The following is a 13,709-nucleotide window of genomic DNA, read 5'->3' on the forward strand; positions in this document are numbered from 1 at the left end:
ACTCTCTGTTCCATACTGAAAACAGGAAAACAAACAAACAAAAAAAAAAAAAACCGAATAAAAGAAAACACACAGTTCTTCAGAGTTCAATGAAACAAGGGCACGAGGTGAAGAAAGGTTCCAGTGAGAAGCGCATGGAAAAGGAAAGTTCTTTACTTGAGGCTGTGCACATATCTGAGTTACCTAGTGACTCGGGCTTAAACGAAAAAAGCAATTTCAGTGCAGATTTATAGTATTAGATGAAAAATAGGAGGAACATGTGAAATTTTTCCATTATCTACAATGAGCTAGCGGCTGCATCTCGGCACGTTCTCAGGGGCCCTAGCAAACACAGGCACACTTGAGAGATGTAGTATCCTGCATCTTCTGGACGATCCATCATGGTATATGACGTGCTGCTTCAAATTGTTTTTCCTGGCAGCGCAGGGAAGGAAGAAGAAAAAATACCATAGTAACAACAAAAACTCAGGTTCGCTTTATCTCTCACACTGCTGTGTGTTACAGCAGTGATGTACAATATTACTAGCGCCTCAGAAGAAGAGCTCACCATTTTGGCCCTGTCATCTCAGCAGAGACCCGGCAACAGTGCATGGCGGCCCTTAAGCCACCGATCTGCTCCATCACAAACTGGGAGGTGGACCAAGGCTTAGTGCTTCTCCAGTGGCTGCGTTTGGCCCTCGGCGATCCAGCATGCTCTGCTGCCAGAGCTCAGCGAGGAAAACCTCAAGGGGCTAAATTAGACAGCCACACAGAAACACAACATGTTGCTCCTGTTTGTGAACCGCAAGGTTAAATTAGACACCTCCTGTGTTCCAAAAGATGGTTGTCAATAATGAACAGTGTGCTTGTTCTTCTTGTCTCATTTTTTGGCCCTCTGAACACAAGTTCTGCGCTTCTGCCAGATTCAAGGCCATTATTTATCACTGAAAGGGGAGAGAGGATTCCTCTCGGCCATTATGCCTGCTTCCTTAAACTTGAAGCGATAAGACCTTGTTAGTAGCTGGAGGTTAGAGCTGAATCTTCTTGCTTTCTATCACACTTCCACTTCAGGAAACATTTGAGTGAGAGGGCCTGCTGTCACGGACACTTGAACCTGAACCTCCTCCCTTGCTTGAAAGCCCAGCAGGCTGTTTGTTTTATTTTTATATATAGAGATATTTTTGACTGACCGCCTGAATGATCAGTGCAGTACTTCACAAATTCACACACATCCAATCTCAGAAAAAGAGATTTTCAAGTGAAACCTCTATAAAGTGCTTGATGGATGGGGCTCTACTATAATATATGTTGGAAATATATATCTTTAATACTGAAAATAACATAATTTGCGAGTAATTTGAGTCAAATATTGATTTGTTAACTGCACGGATAGATTCATTCTGTGAAGGATTTACAGTAGGCTGAGTCGAACCAGTAACTATTCATAATTGGTATTATTCACTAAACTATTCACTAAAAGAAACTGCTTACAAGAGTAATGATTTGTTTATTGCATTACCAGGGTTCGTACAAAAACTGCGAAATGAAATTCCAGGACTTTCAAGAACTACTTTTTTGGTTTTCAAGGACTAAAATCAGAGATCTTACTTATCAAACTATTTTGTTATTATCGTTCAAATTCTAATAAACTACTAAAACTAAATGCCAGAAATAAAGTGCAGCACAAAACCATGCAATGACTGTGGCAACTTTAACATTTGAACGGATATTATGACAAAGCTATCGCTTTCTTTATTCAAACCGATTTTGTTTTTTTTCATGAATATGATTGACCTGAAGAATGAAAGCTGTATCATACACTTAGGAAATTATGAGCTATATCACCACTTATCAACACTAGGGTGTGTGACAATACACTTAGCTCATGAGATACAGATACTTGGTTCACTAGAATGAGACAATATTAATCACACAAATCAAAACAATGCAGTTGTATTTTGAAATATTTTAAATAATCTAGGGCTGTCAGGGCTGGAATTTCGGCACGGGATTGTGGGGATAGCACATAATTTTACTATTTCCCGCAATTTCCGTGCTTGTAACGCGGGAAATTCCCACAAATATTTCAATGTGAAAGATGCTCACGACAGATGACTGAATGTATCATTTGCACATGCTTTTGAGTCATACCATTTTAAACATTCAAGTGCTCAATTCAGTAAAACAGCCAAATACATACAAAAAGATGTAAAATTACCCATCTGGATAAGTATTCATGTAAACAGTACCCTTTACTGTAAAATTACCCATCTGGATAAGTATTCAATATAACAATAACTTTGTCGGTATACAGGCTATTAAGTTAATGTTAACAATTGAGAAATCAACAATCCATTATGAGGTCTTTAAGAGACAGCAACCTAAATTGCTGCTCTGTCACAAATGCTTATTTATACATTGAAGACTGGTGTTATTTTAAATTTAAATAGATTATTCTGTTCTGTGGTATTTCTTGTACCTAAATATTGAAAAACGTAAAGCACAGTTAAAAATTAGTTTTTATCTTGTTATTGTATTTGTTTGTGCCATTGCTGCTGCCATTAATCTATTCTTGTCTTTTTTAGTTCAAATAAATTCAAATCAGAGTTTGCCAAATCATATATTTATTTTACTTTTTAATTATATTAACATAATTATTAAAATTCCTCACAATATAAATGTGAATCAACAACATTATAAATTGTAAAACACAAATACACTGGGTGGCGAAACATTTAGGTTGTATGATTGTAGTTTAAAAATATTTTATATTTACAGCATGATCCAAGGACGTTTAAATCCATGTGATTTGAATATTTGGCCACATGCAAACTCAGAGCGAGGGTTTGAACTTTTATTTTGAAATCACATACTTAGAAATATGTTGACGAATTCTCCTGTGTTGGCATAGGTTTATGAATGATTTACATTACAAATCTAGTGAGATAACATGCACTGTTTTCCTAGATGAATGTTAAGCAACCCAAACTCACAGCATATGCAGAGGAAGGGTGTGTGTCTCGAGGGGCTGAGATGAAGATTTGTTCCACGCTTGTAAATGATAACAGTGCAACACAAAACGCGTCAGACATTATGTGTGTTCCCAAATGAAACACAAACATGCAATAAAAGACCGAACAATATAATGCAAGCACTATCAAAAGTTTTAATCACAAACACAAATTATACTAATACTGCGAGAACGCTTTTCACATCAAATACAGAAACAGCTCTGTATTTATATCAGACACACTGCATCGTTAAATTTGCGTAAAAAATAAAAAAATTATCGAGAGGGGAAAAAATAACACTTATTTCATATATAATGCCCTTTAAAAATTCAAGTACTTTTCAAGTAGCTTCTCAAACATATGGCTGTTTTCAAGAGTTTTCCAGGACTTAAATTTAAAAAAGTCAAATTCAACTACTTCAAGCACTTTAAGCACCTTGTACGAACCCTGGCATTACACATTATAGCACGTATCAAGTCTTTTTGTTACATCGCATCCACAAAAATCAAACTCAGATTCATAATTGAAAGTGGTGCAGGAAACACTGTCACAGTGTACAAATGAACTAGCAATTAAATGTTACCATTACATTATTACAGAAGAAACAGATTTAGCAAGAATTAATTGTTGAACAATTAAAATCTGTTGGGACAGAATGTTTAGCAGATGGAGAGAGACCCAACCGACTTGTTATGCTCTGGCACGTCTGAGAGGAGAGAGCCAAACAAATACGCAAAGGGCCTCATAAACAACAATTAGGGATAAAAAATAAAATAATAAATATGCATATGCATTTCTCATTAGGATTTGAGATAGCTTGAGCACTTTTATGGATGTCATTTAAACAAATGTCATGCAATTCTTCAGGCTAAGTTTTGTTTTGTGCACAGATAAAAAGTGGCCTGTTTAACACCATAAAAAAATCAGATCTAACTTACATTAATATACACTGTTTTATTTTTGAGCTGAAACGGTCTAATAGAGTAAATATTTACAACTAGCCTCTCATTATGCACTTGGTTTCTTGTAAAGAAAGGAAAATTACACAAAATAAAAATAGCACTGAGAATGCTTACCCAGCAGGTCTCAGTGCAATGTGGCTCTTCATTATCCAACACTGAGGAGCATTTGTTGCAGCGTCAATTATCAGGTACACCGTTCCTTAGCACTGAATACCACAGCTTTTAATTAGCTAAGCACAGAAAGACGCAGATCTGTGCAAACTGCTGGAGCGACTGCCATGTGGAGAGCCGTGAGAGTACTACAAACTCAATTATGGCAAAATACTGCACATGCATTGAAATGAGGTTTGGGAGAACACATGAAAAGCCTTGCAAGCCTAAGTAAGACTGTGAGCACAAGACACATTTCATGCATGGCGAGAACACTGGTATGAAATGAGTGACACCCAGGGTAGAAAGATAATCAGGAAATAATAAATCAAACTGTTTTTGAACATCAAGCGTCTTTGAAAATGGTAAATCCTGAAGTTCCTGTTTTGCTTGGAAAAGCAATGTGATTATGCATTTACAATATGATTATGTATTTGCGCAACTGGAGTCAATTACATGGTGTAACAATAATGTCACCCTACTGTCAATTGCTAGTAGGCATCTGGATGGCCTAATGTTACTGGTGAGCTGTGCAACTGGCTACAGCATTTGAAAATATAATGTCATTGATGTCATTTTATTTTGACAAGTCATCAGTTTCTGGAGGGGAAGGCACTTGTATATAAACCTGGCAGCAGTGAACAATGCATGATATCATGAACAAGATGAACGATTATCAATGCATGAATCAAACTCACTCATAATGCCGACAATTTCTGACGCTTTTCCATGCATCATTTTTTCATTATACTCTATGTGGGCAGAGACAAATTATACAGAAGAGTGAAAGCGCTCGCAGTGATGACTTCTGAGTGTTGCCTATCCTCATCTACAGTATCTCAAAGGAGATGGATCACGTGAGCGCCACTGTCTTCGCTTCCATTGGTAGTTGCCACATCATTTGGCATAGCGCTTAACTTTTCTCAACTTTGTTGTGGCTGCAGCTCATGACATTAATAATAAATAACTACAGCTAACTTTTTATAAAAACATCTAGACCAAAATGAACTTTTAAATGCTCTATTGATACCACTCATCTTCAAGGCAAATAATCAAACCCTTCCCAGAGCACATCCAGAAATATAGTAACCTCCAATTAAAATTAAAAGGCATACGTTGGTTTGACAAAGCAACACGTTTGCCAGACCCCTCTATAATCACTCTACATTGTCTACAATACCACCTCAGAAAGCACAGTTCATCAGCTATTTTGTGTTTTACTATTCTCTTAACATTGAAACTACTCTGAGAGTCTTGTACATTCGTCTATTCTATTCTAATCTATTAGAATTCCAATCTATTGGACAAGGACTTGTGGCTTTTTAATCACAGATGTTGAACTCATTCTGCAGCCGAACAATCACAACTACTGTAGTACTTTAGAGTTTATCAGATTTATACGGAGCTAGATTGTTTTCTACTGTCAGATCTTTGGATTAAGTATTTTTCTGTGCATTAAATCCTCTTGGCAACTCTTACGGGACAGTAACTGAATCACCAAACCACAGATATCTGCCCACAAACTATTTTACTAAAAGCCATTTCTTGCTTCATTTTAATAAAAAAAGCCATTTCTTGCTCCATATAATATCCACTCTGTCACAAATGCATTTTACACTTCTTCAGTGCCGCCCTCCCCTTTTTTCATTTCGATTCTTCTGCTTTCACGAAAGCCCAGAGACTATCCATTTACTCTTTTGATTATGTGCAATTTGTAAATGGCCACTCCTAACGGTACCACTACCAAAAGAACTATGTGTGAGAAAGTTCACGGCGGTCACAGAGCAATAAGAGGCTTTTTCCATCACAAATAAAACTGACTTTTTAAATACACATGAGTATAGGTTTACTTAGACAAATGCCAGACGCCTTTCACAGCAAAACGGCACGAGGAGTTAAAGAAAACTGACTTTTTAAATATATTAGTATTGTATCCACACACAATATATTCACACGCACCTTTGATTGACGCATGCATTTTGTTTTTATTATGACAGTAAGCCTCTGTTCTGTTACTGAGTAAAAAGACGACAATAGTTTCTATTCTCCTCTCGCTGACAATGAGGCATTCACCATGCAATCAAAAAAGGACACCTAAAGGACACAAGCTTCATAATAAATCTCATGTAAGCATTACGCTTAATGTTCTCTGTTATACTCATTTCAAATACAACAGGTGCATGTACACTTTATACTATTTATGACTTTTTGCCAAATAACTACAGTATATATAACACTTTTTATACACAAGCTGTATACTTTGTTAACATTAGTTTACACAACACAATAAAAAAAATTAATCATAAAAATAATAGCAAATGATCTAACAAAAATAAAAAATAATAACAAAAATTAAAGTGAATGCTGAATTTGATCAATATGAACTATCATTTGAAAATAAGTTAAAGACAACCAATTCAAAAAAAGCTAATAACACATAATGCATTAACTCACAATAAAGTACAGCTTGTTTTCTAACAATACAAACCATCATTTAAAGTTCTCTGTCACCCAGTACCGAGTATCTGAATAAATGAAGCTTCTTTTTTATTCTCAGTCTTTGTTTTAGATCTTGCCAGCACCTTTACAGCTCCAAAGATTTTATACAGGCCAGCTTGTTTTTGATCAATATGAACTATCATTGATCTTGCCAGCACCTTTACAGCTCCAAAGATTTGAGTCATGCTTTGTAATGTTGAAACTGACAACATGCCTTATGTATTCTGAGCTCTACAGTGGAATGATTCCTTACAAGTCAGGTAATAAATGACACTAGTCAGCAAGCTTCGAGCCAAAATATTTTTATGTGGCAATTCACTCCAGTGGACATGTGGATTGGGTTTCCACTTCCCACTGGAATGGCTCGATGCATTACAAGAGCATGTGTTGCAGGAGCACAGGCGAGCAAATACAGTTAATTGCGATGTCATTATAATCTCATTATAACGGGAGCATAACAGTTCTTTTAATCACCGGAGCTGTCAGTGACTGCGCTCTAATGTGTCTCAATCTCAGTCAGCTGCCTACATAAACAGCATTTTTGGGGTAAACTCGCGTCTGTGATTCTCACAAACGCTGCGCGCGCCCGTGTTGTCTTTGTAGACAGCGCACTAGAGTATTAAGACACGGCTGGCTGATATATAACGGCGAAACATCGCGAATATGTGTATTTAAAGTGAAGCCCGATGTCATTTCAGTCACTAAAGTGATTCGTGAGGGATTCCTACGTGATCCGTATGCGATCCTGATTCTTATCGGAGTTTTCATTCATTTTTTTTCTGTCCGTAACGTCCGTTCTTCACGGGCGGCTCCCTATTCTGTAGCCTACTGTAGACCTCAGGAACGGGAATGACCACATTTAATGCTTCTAATCTATCAAATAAAGTTAAACTGACGATAGCGTACCTGTGTACTGCACAAGGAACATCGTCCTGAGGATTCGGTTGAAAAAGACGCCTGTTAAAGTCCGGTAGGGCTCCGGTAGTGGACGTTATTCCGCGCTAGGAGCTTTGCTGCTGGTGTCTGTGGGTCCTCTGCGCTTATAACTGCTTTAAAGTGAGCAGACCACAGCGAGAGAGAGAGAGAGAGAGAGAGAGAGAGAGAGAGAGAGAGAGAGAGAGGATCCACAGTCACGTTCAAAATAACGACTAAACTGTCCGCGACGCGACGAAACTAGACCGCTGTCTTTCTAATTAACCCTGAACGCCAACGATTCTATCACGCGCACGATTGACGGTTATTGGCGGTTGACCCGTTCAAAAAATAATTCGCGGTCAGTGAGTGAAATAAGATGAAATGTGACTATTGAGGCTTTAAAACGTCACTGTGTAGATTAATGTCGATAAAGTATCCATTATGTCTATTTAATAAGTTCTGCCAAAATAATAATTAGCCTACTTCTTGTTAGGTTTTGTTATTATTTAATTATTTATTTAGGCTATTTAAATGGAAGCAATAACTTAGTATTAGCTTATAAAAATAACTGTGTGTGTATTTGTATTATTAGTATTATTTATTTATTTTTGCGAAAACTCTGATTGCTGGTTGCCGTGGTAATCTTTAGTATTCTGTCTGTGTATATATAATAAGGGATCCTTTACACGCGTTTCTATGTAACTGTAAAGTGCGCATGTATTGGTTGTGTGAGGCTGTGTACCAGTAGAGGGAGCAGAGCAACAGTTCAACTTAAGGCTAATTACCATATAAACTACTACAGGCTCTACACTAAAACCCCAAGGCCCCTTAAATAATGCACAAGTATGGGCCATTCATTGCAGTGGACAAGAACGCTGCTGAAGTAATCTGCAGTTCTGTCTGAACAAATACATATTCAAGTGTCAGAGGAAGCACATTTCAATATCTAGGGATATCATGACAGTAGTTTAACTACGCCTTCATATTTGACCTGATTTTATTTTTTGGAAAGAACATTAAAATGACATTCAACACTTGTGCATTTTTGTCCTTTTCATTTGTGTTTTTTTTTACTATTTTTGTCGTGTTAATGCAAAAGGGTACAATTTGTTCCAGAAGTATGTATCCAGGGAAAATCATCACTATATACAGTATACTACAATTAAAAAAAAATAAAAAAAAAATAAAAAAAACCCTTGTGTTCTGCTAGTTTAAACCTCTAAATGAATGAAATGTTTGGTAGTTATGTTGGTTTAAAAATAAAAATCTGTGAAAGTAGAAAAATATATTTATGTATAATACTTTTATGGCGGCTTTTTTGGACACAAACATGTTCATTCTCTAAGGACCTCTGTGTAACTTTTATTAAATTAATATATAAGGGTTAAATAATGCTTTGGCTTGCCAGAATCCCATGAACTTTAACACCTCCATGTTTAAAACTATATAAAAAAACTGGATGACGACGAGTCATTTCTTACGGTTATATTCTGAAAAAACAGAGGTGTTAATTATTGGACCTTAAAGCTCTGTGTGTAATAACCTAGAACGATGTCTAAGACTCGACGGCTGCTCTGTCAATTCTTCGTCATCAGTTAGGAACCTAGGTGTGCTATTTGATAGCAACCTTTCCTTAGAAAGCCACATTTCTAGCATTTGTAAAAACTGCATTTTTCCATCTCAAAAATATATCTAAATTACGACCTATGCTCTCAATGTCAAATTCAGAAATGTTAATCCATGCGTTTATGACCTCAAGGTTAGATTATTGTAATGCTTTATTGGGTGGTTGTTCTGCACGGTTAGTAAACAAACTCCAGTTAGTCCAAAATGCAGCAGCTACAGTTCTTAGAACCAGGAAGTATGATCATATTAGCCTGGTTCTGTCAATACTGCACTGGCTCCCCATTAAACACTATATACATTTTAATATCTTGCTAATTACTTATAAACTCCTGAATGATTTAGCACCTCAGTATTTGATCAAGCTCTTATTGCATTATAGTCCTCCACATCTGCTGCGTTCTCAAAACTTTGGCAACTTGATAATACCTGAAATATCAAAATCAACTGCGGGCAGCAGATCCTTTTCCTATTTAGCGCCCAAACTCTGGAATAACCTACCTAACATTGTTCGGGAGGCAGACACACTCTGTCAGTTTTAAGACCCATCTCTTTAACCTGGCTTACACATAACACACTAACACATTTCTAATATTCAAATCTGTTAAAGGATTTTTAGGCTGCATTAATTTGGTAAACTGGAACCATGAACACTTCCCATAACACCCGATGTACTTGTTATATCGTTAGAAGAAAGGCATCTATGCTAATATTAGTCTGTTTCTTTCTAATTCCGAGGTCACAGTATCCAGATCAGAGGGCCACCATCAGATGCCCCGGTCTACGTATCCAGATCAAATGGTGGATCAGCACCTAGAAAGGACCTCTGCAGCCCTAAATGTCAGCGGAGACCAGGACAACTAGAGCCCCAGAGACAGATGCCCTGTAAAGACCTTGTCTCAGACAAACACCGGGACAAGACCACAGGAACCAGTTGAGTCCTCTGCACAATCTGACTTTGCTGCAGCCTGGAATTGAACTGCTGGTTTCGTCTGGTCAGAGGAGGACTGGCCCCCCGACTGAGCCTGGTTTCTCCCAAGGTTTTTTCTCCATTCTGTCACTGACAGAGTTTTTGTTCCTTGCTGTTGTCGCCTCTGGCTTGCTTAGTTGGAGACACTTAATATCCAGCGATATCGTCAACTTGATTGCAAAGATATTATTTTAACTGAACTGAGCTGGATGATGACATCACTAAATTCAATGATGAACTGCCTTTAACTGAAAATTGAGTGTTTACTGTTGTCCTTTTGCATTATTGACACACTACTTTCCTATTTAATACTGTAAAGCTGCTTTGACACAATCTGTATTGTTAAAAGCACTATATAAATAAAGGGGAAAAATAAATAAATAAAAATATTTACAGCTCACTATCTCCGGCCTGAGATGCGTGGCATAGCTGGGGTTACTTTCGAAACTAAGAACATTTAACAGATGTCTTAACACATTCAGGAGGAATTTACAGTTCTACCGTGCGTCGCGGTTCGGAGAGCAGGGGAGACCGGTGTTGTGAGCACAGCTTTTGACATTACAACGGTCTCATAAAAGCATGATAAGAGTGTGGGTGGAAACCGCGGCCTGCTACAGCTGCCGTGTTTATCTCAAACCTGATGAACGCTGCACACCAACATCCTCGGGGGGAAAGAAAGAGTCAAGACTTTATAGAATTTGTGTGCATTAGCATACTGAAGCATATTCAAGAATGTAGATGGTGGGACTGAAATATCTACAGCAGATCAAGTGTACTGCTCAGGAGTCTATTTATATTCTTAGAATTTAGATGCAAATATAATTAGCTTGTTTTGGCACACCGCCCTCGTGTATCCTGATACAAAGTCGCGTTATTCCCTCGGCTTTCCTGGACATCAACACTGGCCATCATTTTTGGCATGAGCCGCTTTCCTTTGGAATTCTTTTGATGTGCATGGATGCAAACATTGGCATATTCATTATAAACTGTTTATTTTGCCATTCTTAACAATTAGCTCTGAATATTCCAAAGCCAAAGGGGATACAAACAGCTGTCAAGATGATTTTTCAGAAGTAAAACAACCATTTTTGTGTTTTCGGCACTCGTTTTAAACAGTTTTCATGCAGTCAGGGAAATAAATGTGGCATGCCGCTGTTTTGGTCGCGTAGAAAGTCATTTGTGCTGCGAGGCAATTACATATCACAGCAACATAGTGACACATTAAAAGCACTGGAAACGTGGACTTTGATATGTTACTATAATATGTTATTAAGCTTAAGTGAAAAACAATGGTTCTTTAAAGACAGGGTTCCACATAAGAGCTTTCTTGCATGTCACGGCTCTTATCTGTAAATTAGCCCAATAAGAGCAATCAAAGTCTGTCTGAGCAGTGCACTTTCCTTTCATTTACTCTAATCGAACAGACGTTTTCCCTCAAATTTCAGTGTACTACATCACATATTAAACAGCCAACAGGTACAATTAACACTAATAATATGCTAGTATCTTGCTTTTCTGTTTAAATTCAGACTGCCAGCAAAGATCTAACCATGTTGCCCCGCTCCCATCTGTGGCTATCATTTATGTGGTGGTAATAGAGCTGTAGGTGTTTGACAGATGATTCACCTTTACAAAGTTGAGCTAGTTCTTTCATGGATGGCAGCAATGCCCCTGGCTGGAGCGGCTTGCCTTTGGCTGAAAAACAGCAAATACAGTAAGATGTATTTTCATCCCGATTCTACACAATAATGTGACTTGTGTGACACGGATGTTTTTGGTTGGTCTTTTTTTGGAAGGGTGCTTGTTCATTTCCCATGTCCTGTTAGTCACACATACGGTGTTCATGTTTTAATAACTTGAACACAATAAAAGCAGGCCAAAGTTTCTCAAGGCAGCATCTAACGGATTCTCTCACCTCACAGAGAATGATTAAAAGCTGCTCTGAGCCCTTATTTAATTCATGCCAAGTTGAGGGACTGACTCTACTCCTTTTTTCCCCAATTTCAAAAGTTTTCTTCCACAGGCAAAAAAAAAAAAAAAAAAAAAAAAAAAAAAGATTAATATTGCATTAGATGGGAGCAAATTACCTAGAATGCAACACTTTTGAATGGTAGTGTAATTATAGATAAATTTGTGAATATGTGACTCAAGTCAAACAAGGCAAGTTTTGGTTACAAAAAAAGGAACAAAAAAAACCTTGAAGATTTAGAGAACTGTTAGCTCTAACCTAATTTTTCTCCTTTCAAATATTCTTGATAAAGTGCATCAAAATAAATATTCCATGGATTAATTGTTTTTATATCATCATAATATGATACTATAATATTATGTCAGCCAGTCAAGTCAGCATGAGTTGCCATTGCAACCCATTTCTCAGGATTTTTAATATGAAAAAGTGTCGGCAAGACATCTATCCATCAGGAGGATTTATCTATCCATTGATTAGAAGGTGTGAAATGGACTTTATATGCAAAAATAGAGCCAGATTGCATAAATAGCTACTTAGCTAATGGTTAACAATATGCCAAAAAAAAAAATAATTAAAAGAAAGCCATCCATTTCTTTACATTATAGAATGTCTTCCTTTCACTGGGAAAAAAAAATGGTGTGGGGGGAGTGGGTCTGTTGTAAAAAATAAATAAATAAATAAAAAATCTAGAAATTAAATTACTGGGTCATGAAAGCAATTAAAATCCCAAGAGATAAACTGGAATTTTGCCCATCATTTGGCCCAACTCATAACCTAAATATAAATCCTGAAGGCCTTGAAAATTAGACAAAGTGAGAATTTCAACTATGTTCAGAGCAATTCACTGCATAGAAATCATAAAATACAGGCAATCAGACATTCATGTAGCTCCAACAGTGGCGCGTAGCACTACAAACACCAAGGTCATGGGTTCGATTCCCAGTGAATGCATGTACTGATGCAGTCTCAGTTGGATAAAAGTGTCTGTCAAAGGCATAAATGTAAAACAAAAATGAAAAGCAAAAAATAAATAAACTGGCAGATGAATTCATCAGGTTCTTTAAAGTGGTTTACATTTCTTATTGTTTTCACTTACATTTTTAGATATGGCCTGTTCAGCAACACTAATGACACTGTTATTTTCACGGATCTCATTTGATGCTCCTTAAAAACACATTTTTCCACCACTGCTAAAAGCAGGATTTGTTTTTTGTCAAAGAGATGTTATAATTGTTAAAGTCTTTCCAAGAGGGCAAGGGCTGAGCAGTGCTGGGTAAGATGAGATAATGTCAATATTATAACTTCATTAGACCTACTAAACAAATAAATATGGCAAAGGCAAGACCGCTGAAGTGAAGTTCTCTTCGAAGCCAGACCCCTACAGCAGTAGGAAACCTCACCTTGTCACTCAAGGACTTTAGGACACTGTGTTCCGGGTCACAATGCTGGTTTTCACGAGGAATGTTTCACTGGAGATGTAAAGGGTGTGGTGGTGAGAGTCAGTTAAAACATTTTAACAACTTTAGAGGTTGAATTTTGGCAGGCAGAGCTGCAGTTTTGTGCCATTTGGCGTTTTGGCCATTTTAAAACCAGGAAGATTCAGCTCACATTCCAAGAGGCAAATTAAAGGA

General features: G+C 37.2%; 1 protein-coding gene across 1 annotated transcript in view; it reads right to left on the reverse strand.

Moving 5' to 3' along the window:
• Positions 1-7,936, reverse strand: part of enox2 (ecto-NOX disulfide-thiol exchanger 2) — a 157,026-nt gene extending 149,090 nt beyond the window's left edge. Inside the window, 1 exon segment of the mRNA XM_042738649.1 lies at positions 7,508-7,936. Coding sequence (XP_042594583.1) covers positions 7,508-7,529 — 22 coding nt within the window. The 5' untranslated portion in view covers positions 7,530-7,936.
• Positions 7,937-13,709: the final 5,773 nt, after the last annotated feature.

Source organism: Cyprinus carpio, chromosome B14 (assembly GCF_018340385.1).
Source record: "Cyprinus carpio isolate SPL01 chromosome B14, ASM1834038v1, whole genome shotgun sequence".
Lineage (NCBI taxonomy): Eukaryota > Metazoa > Chordata > Actinopteri > Cypriniformes > Cyprinidae > Cyprinus > Cyprinus carpio.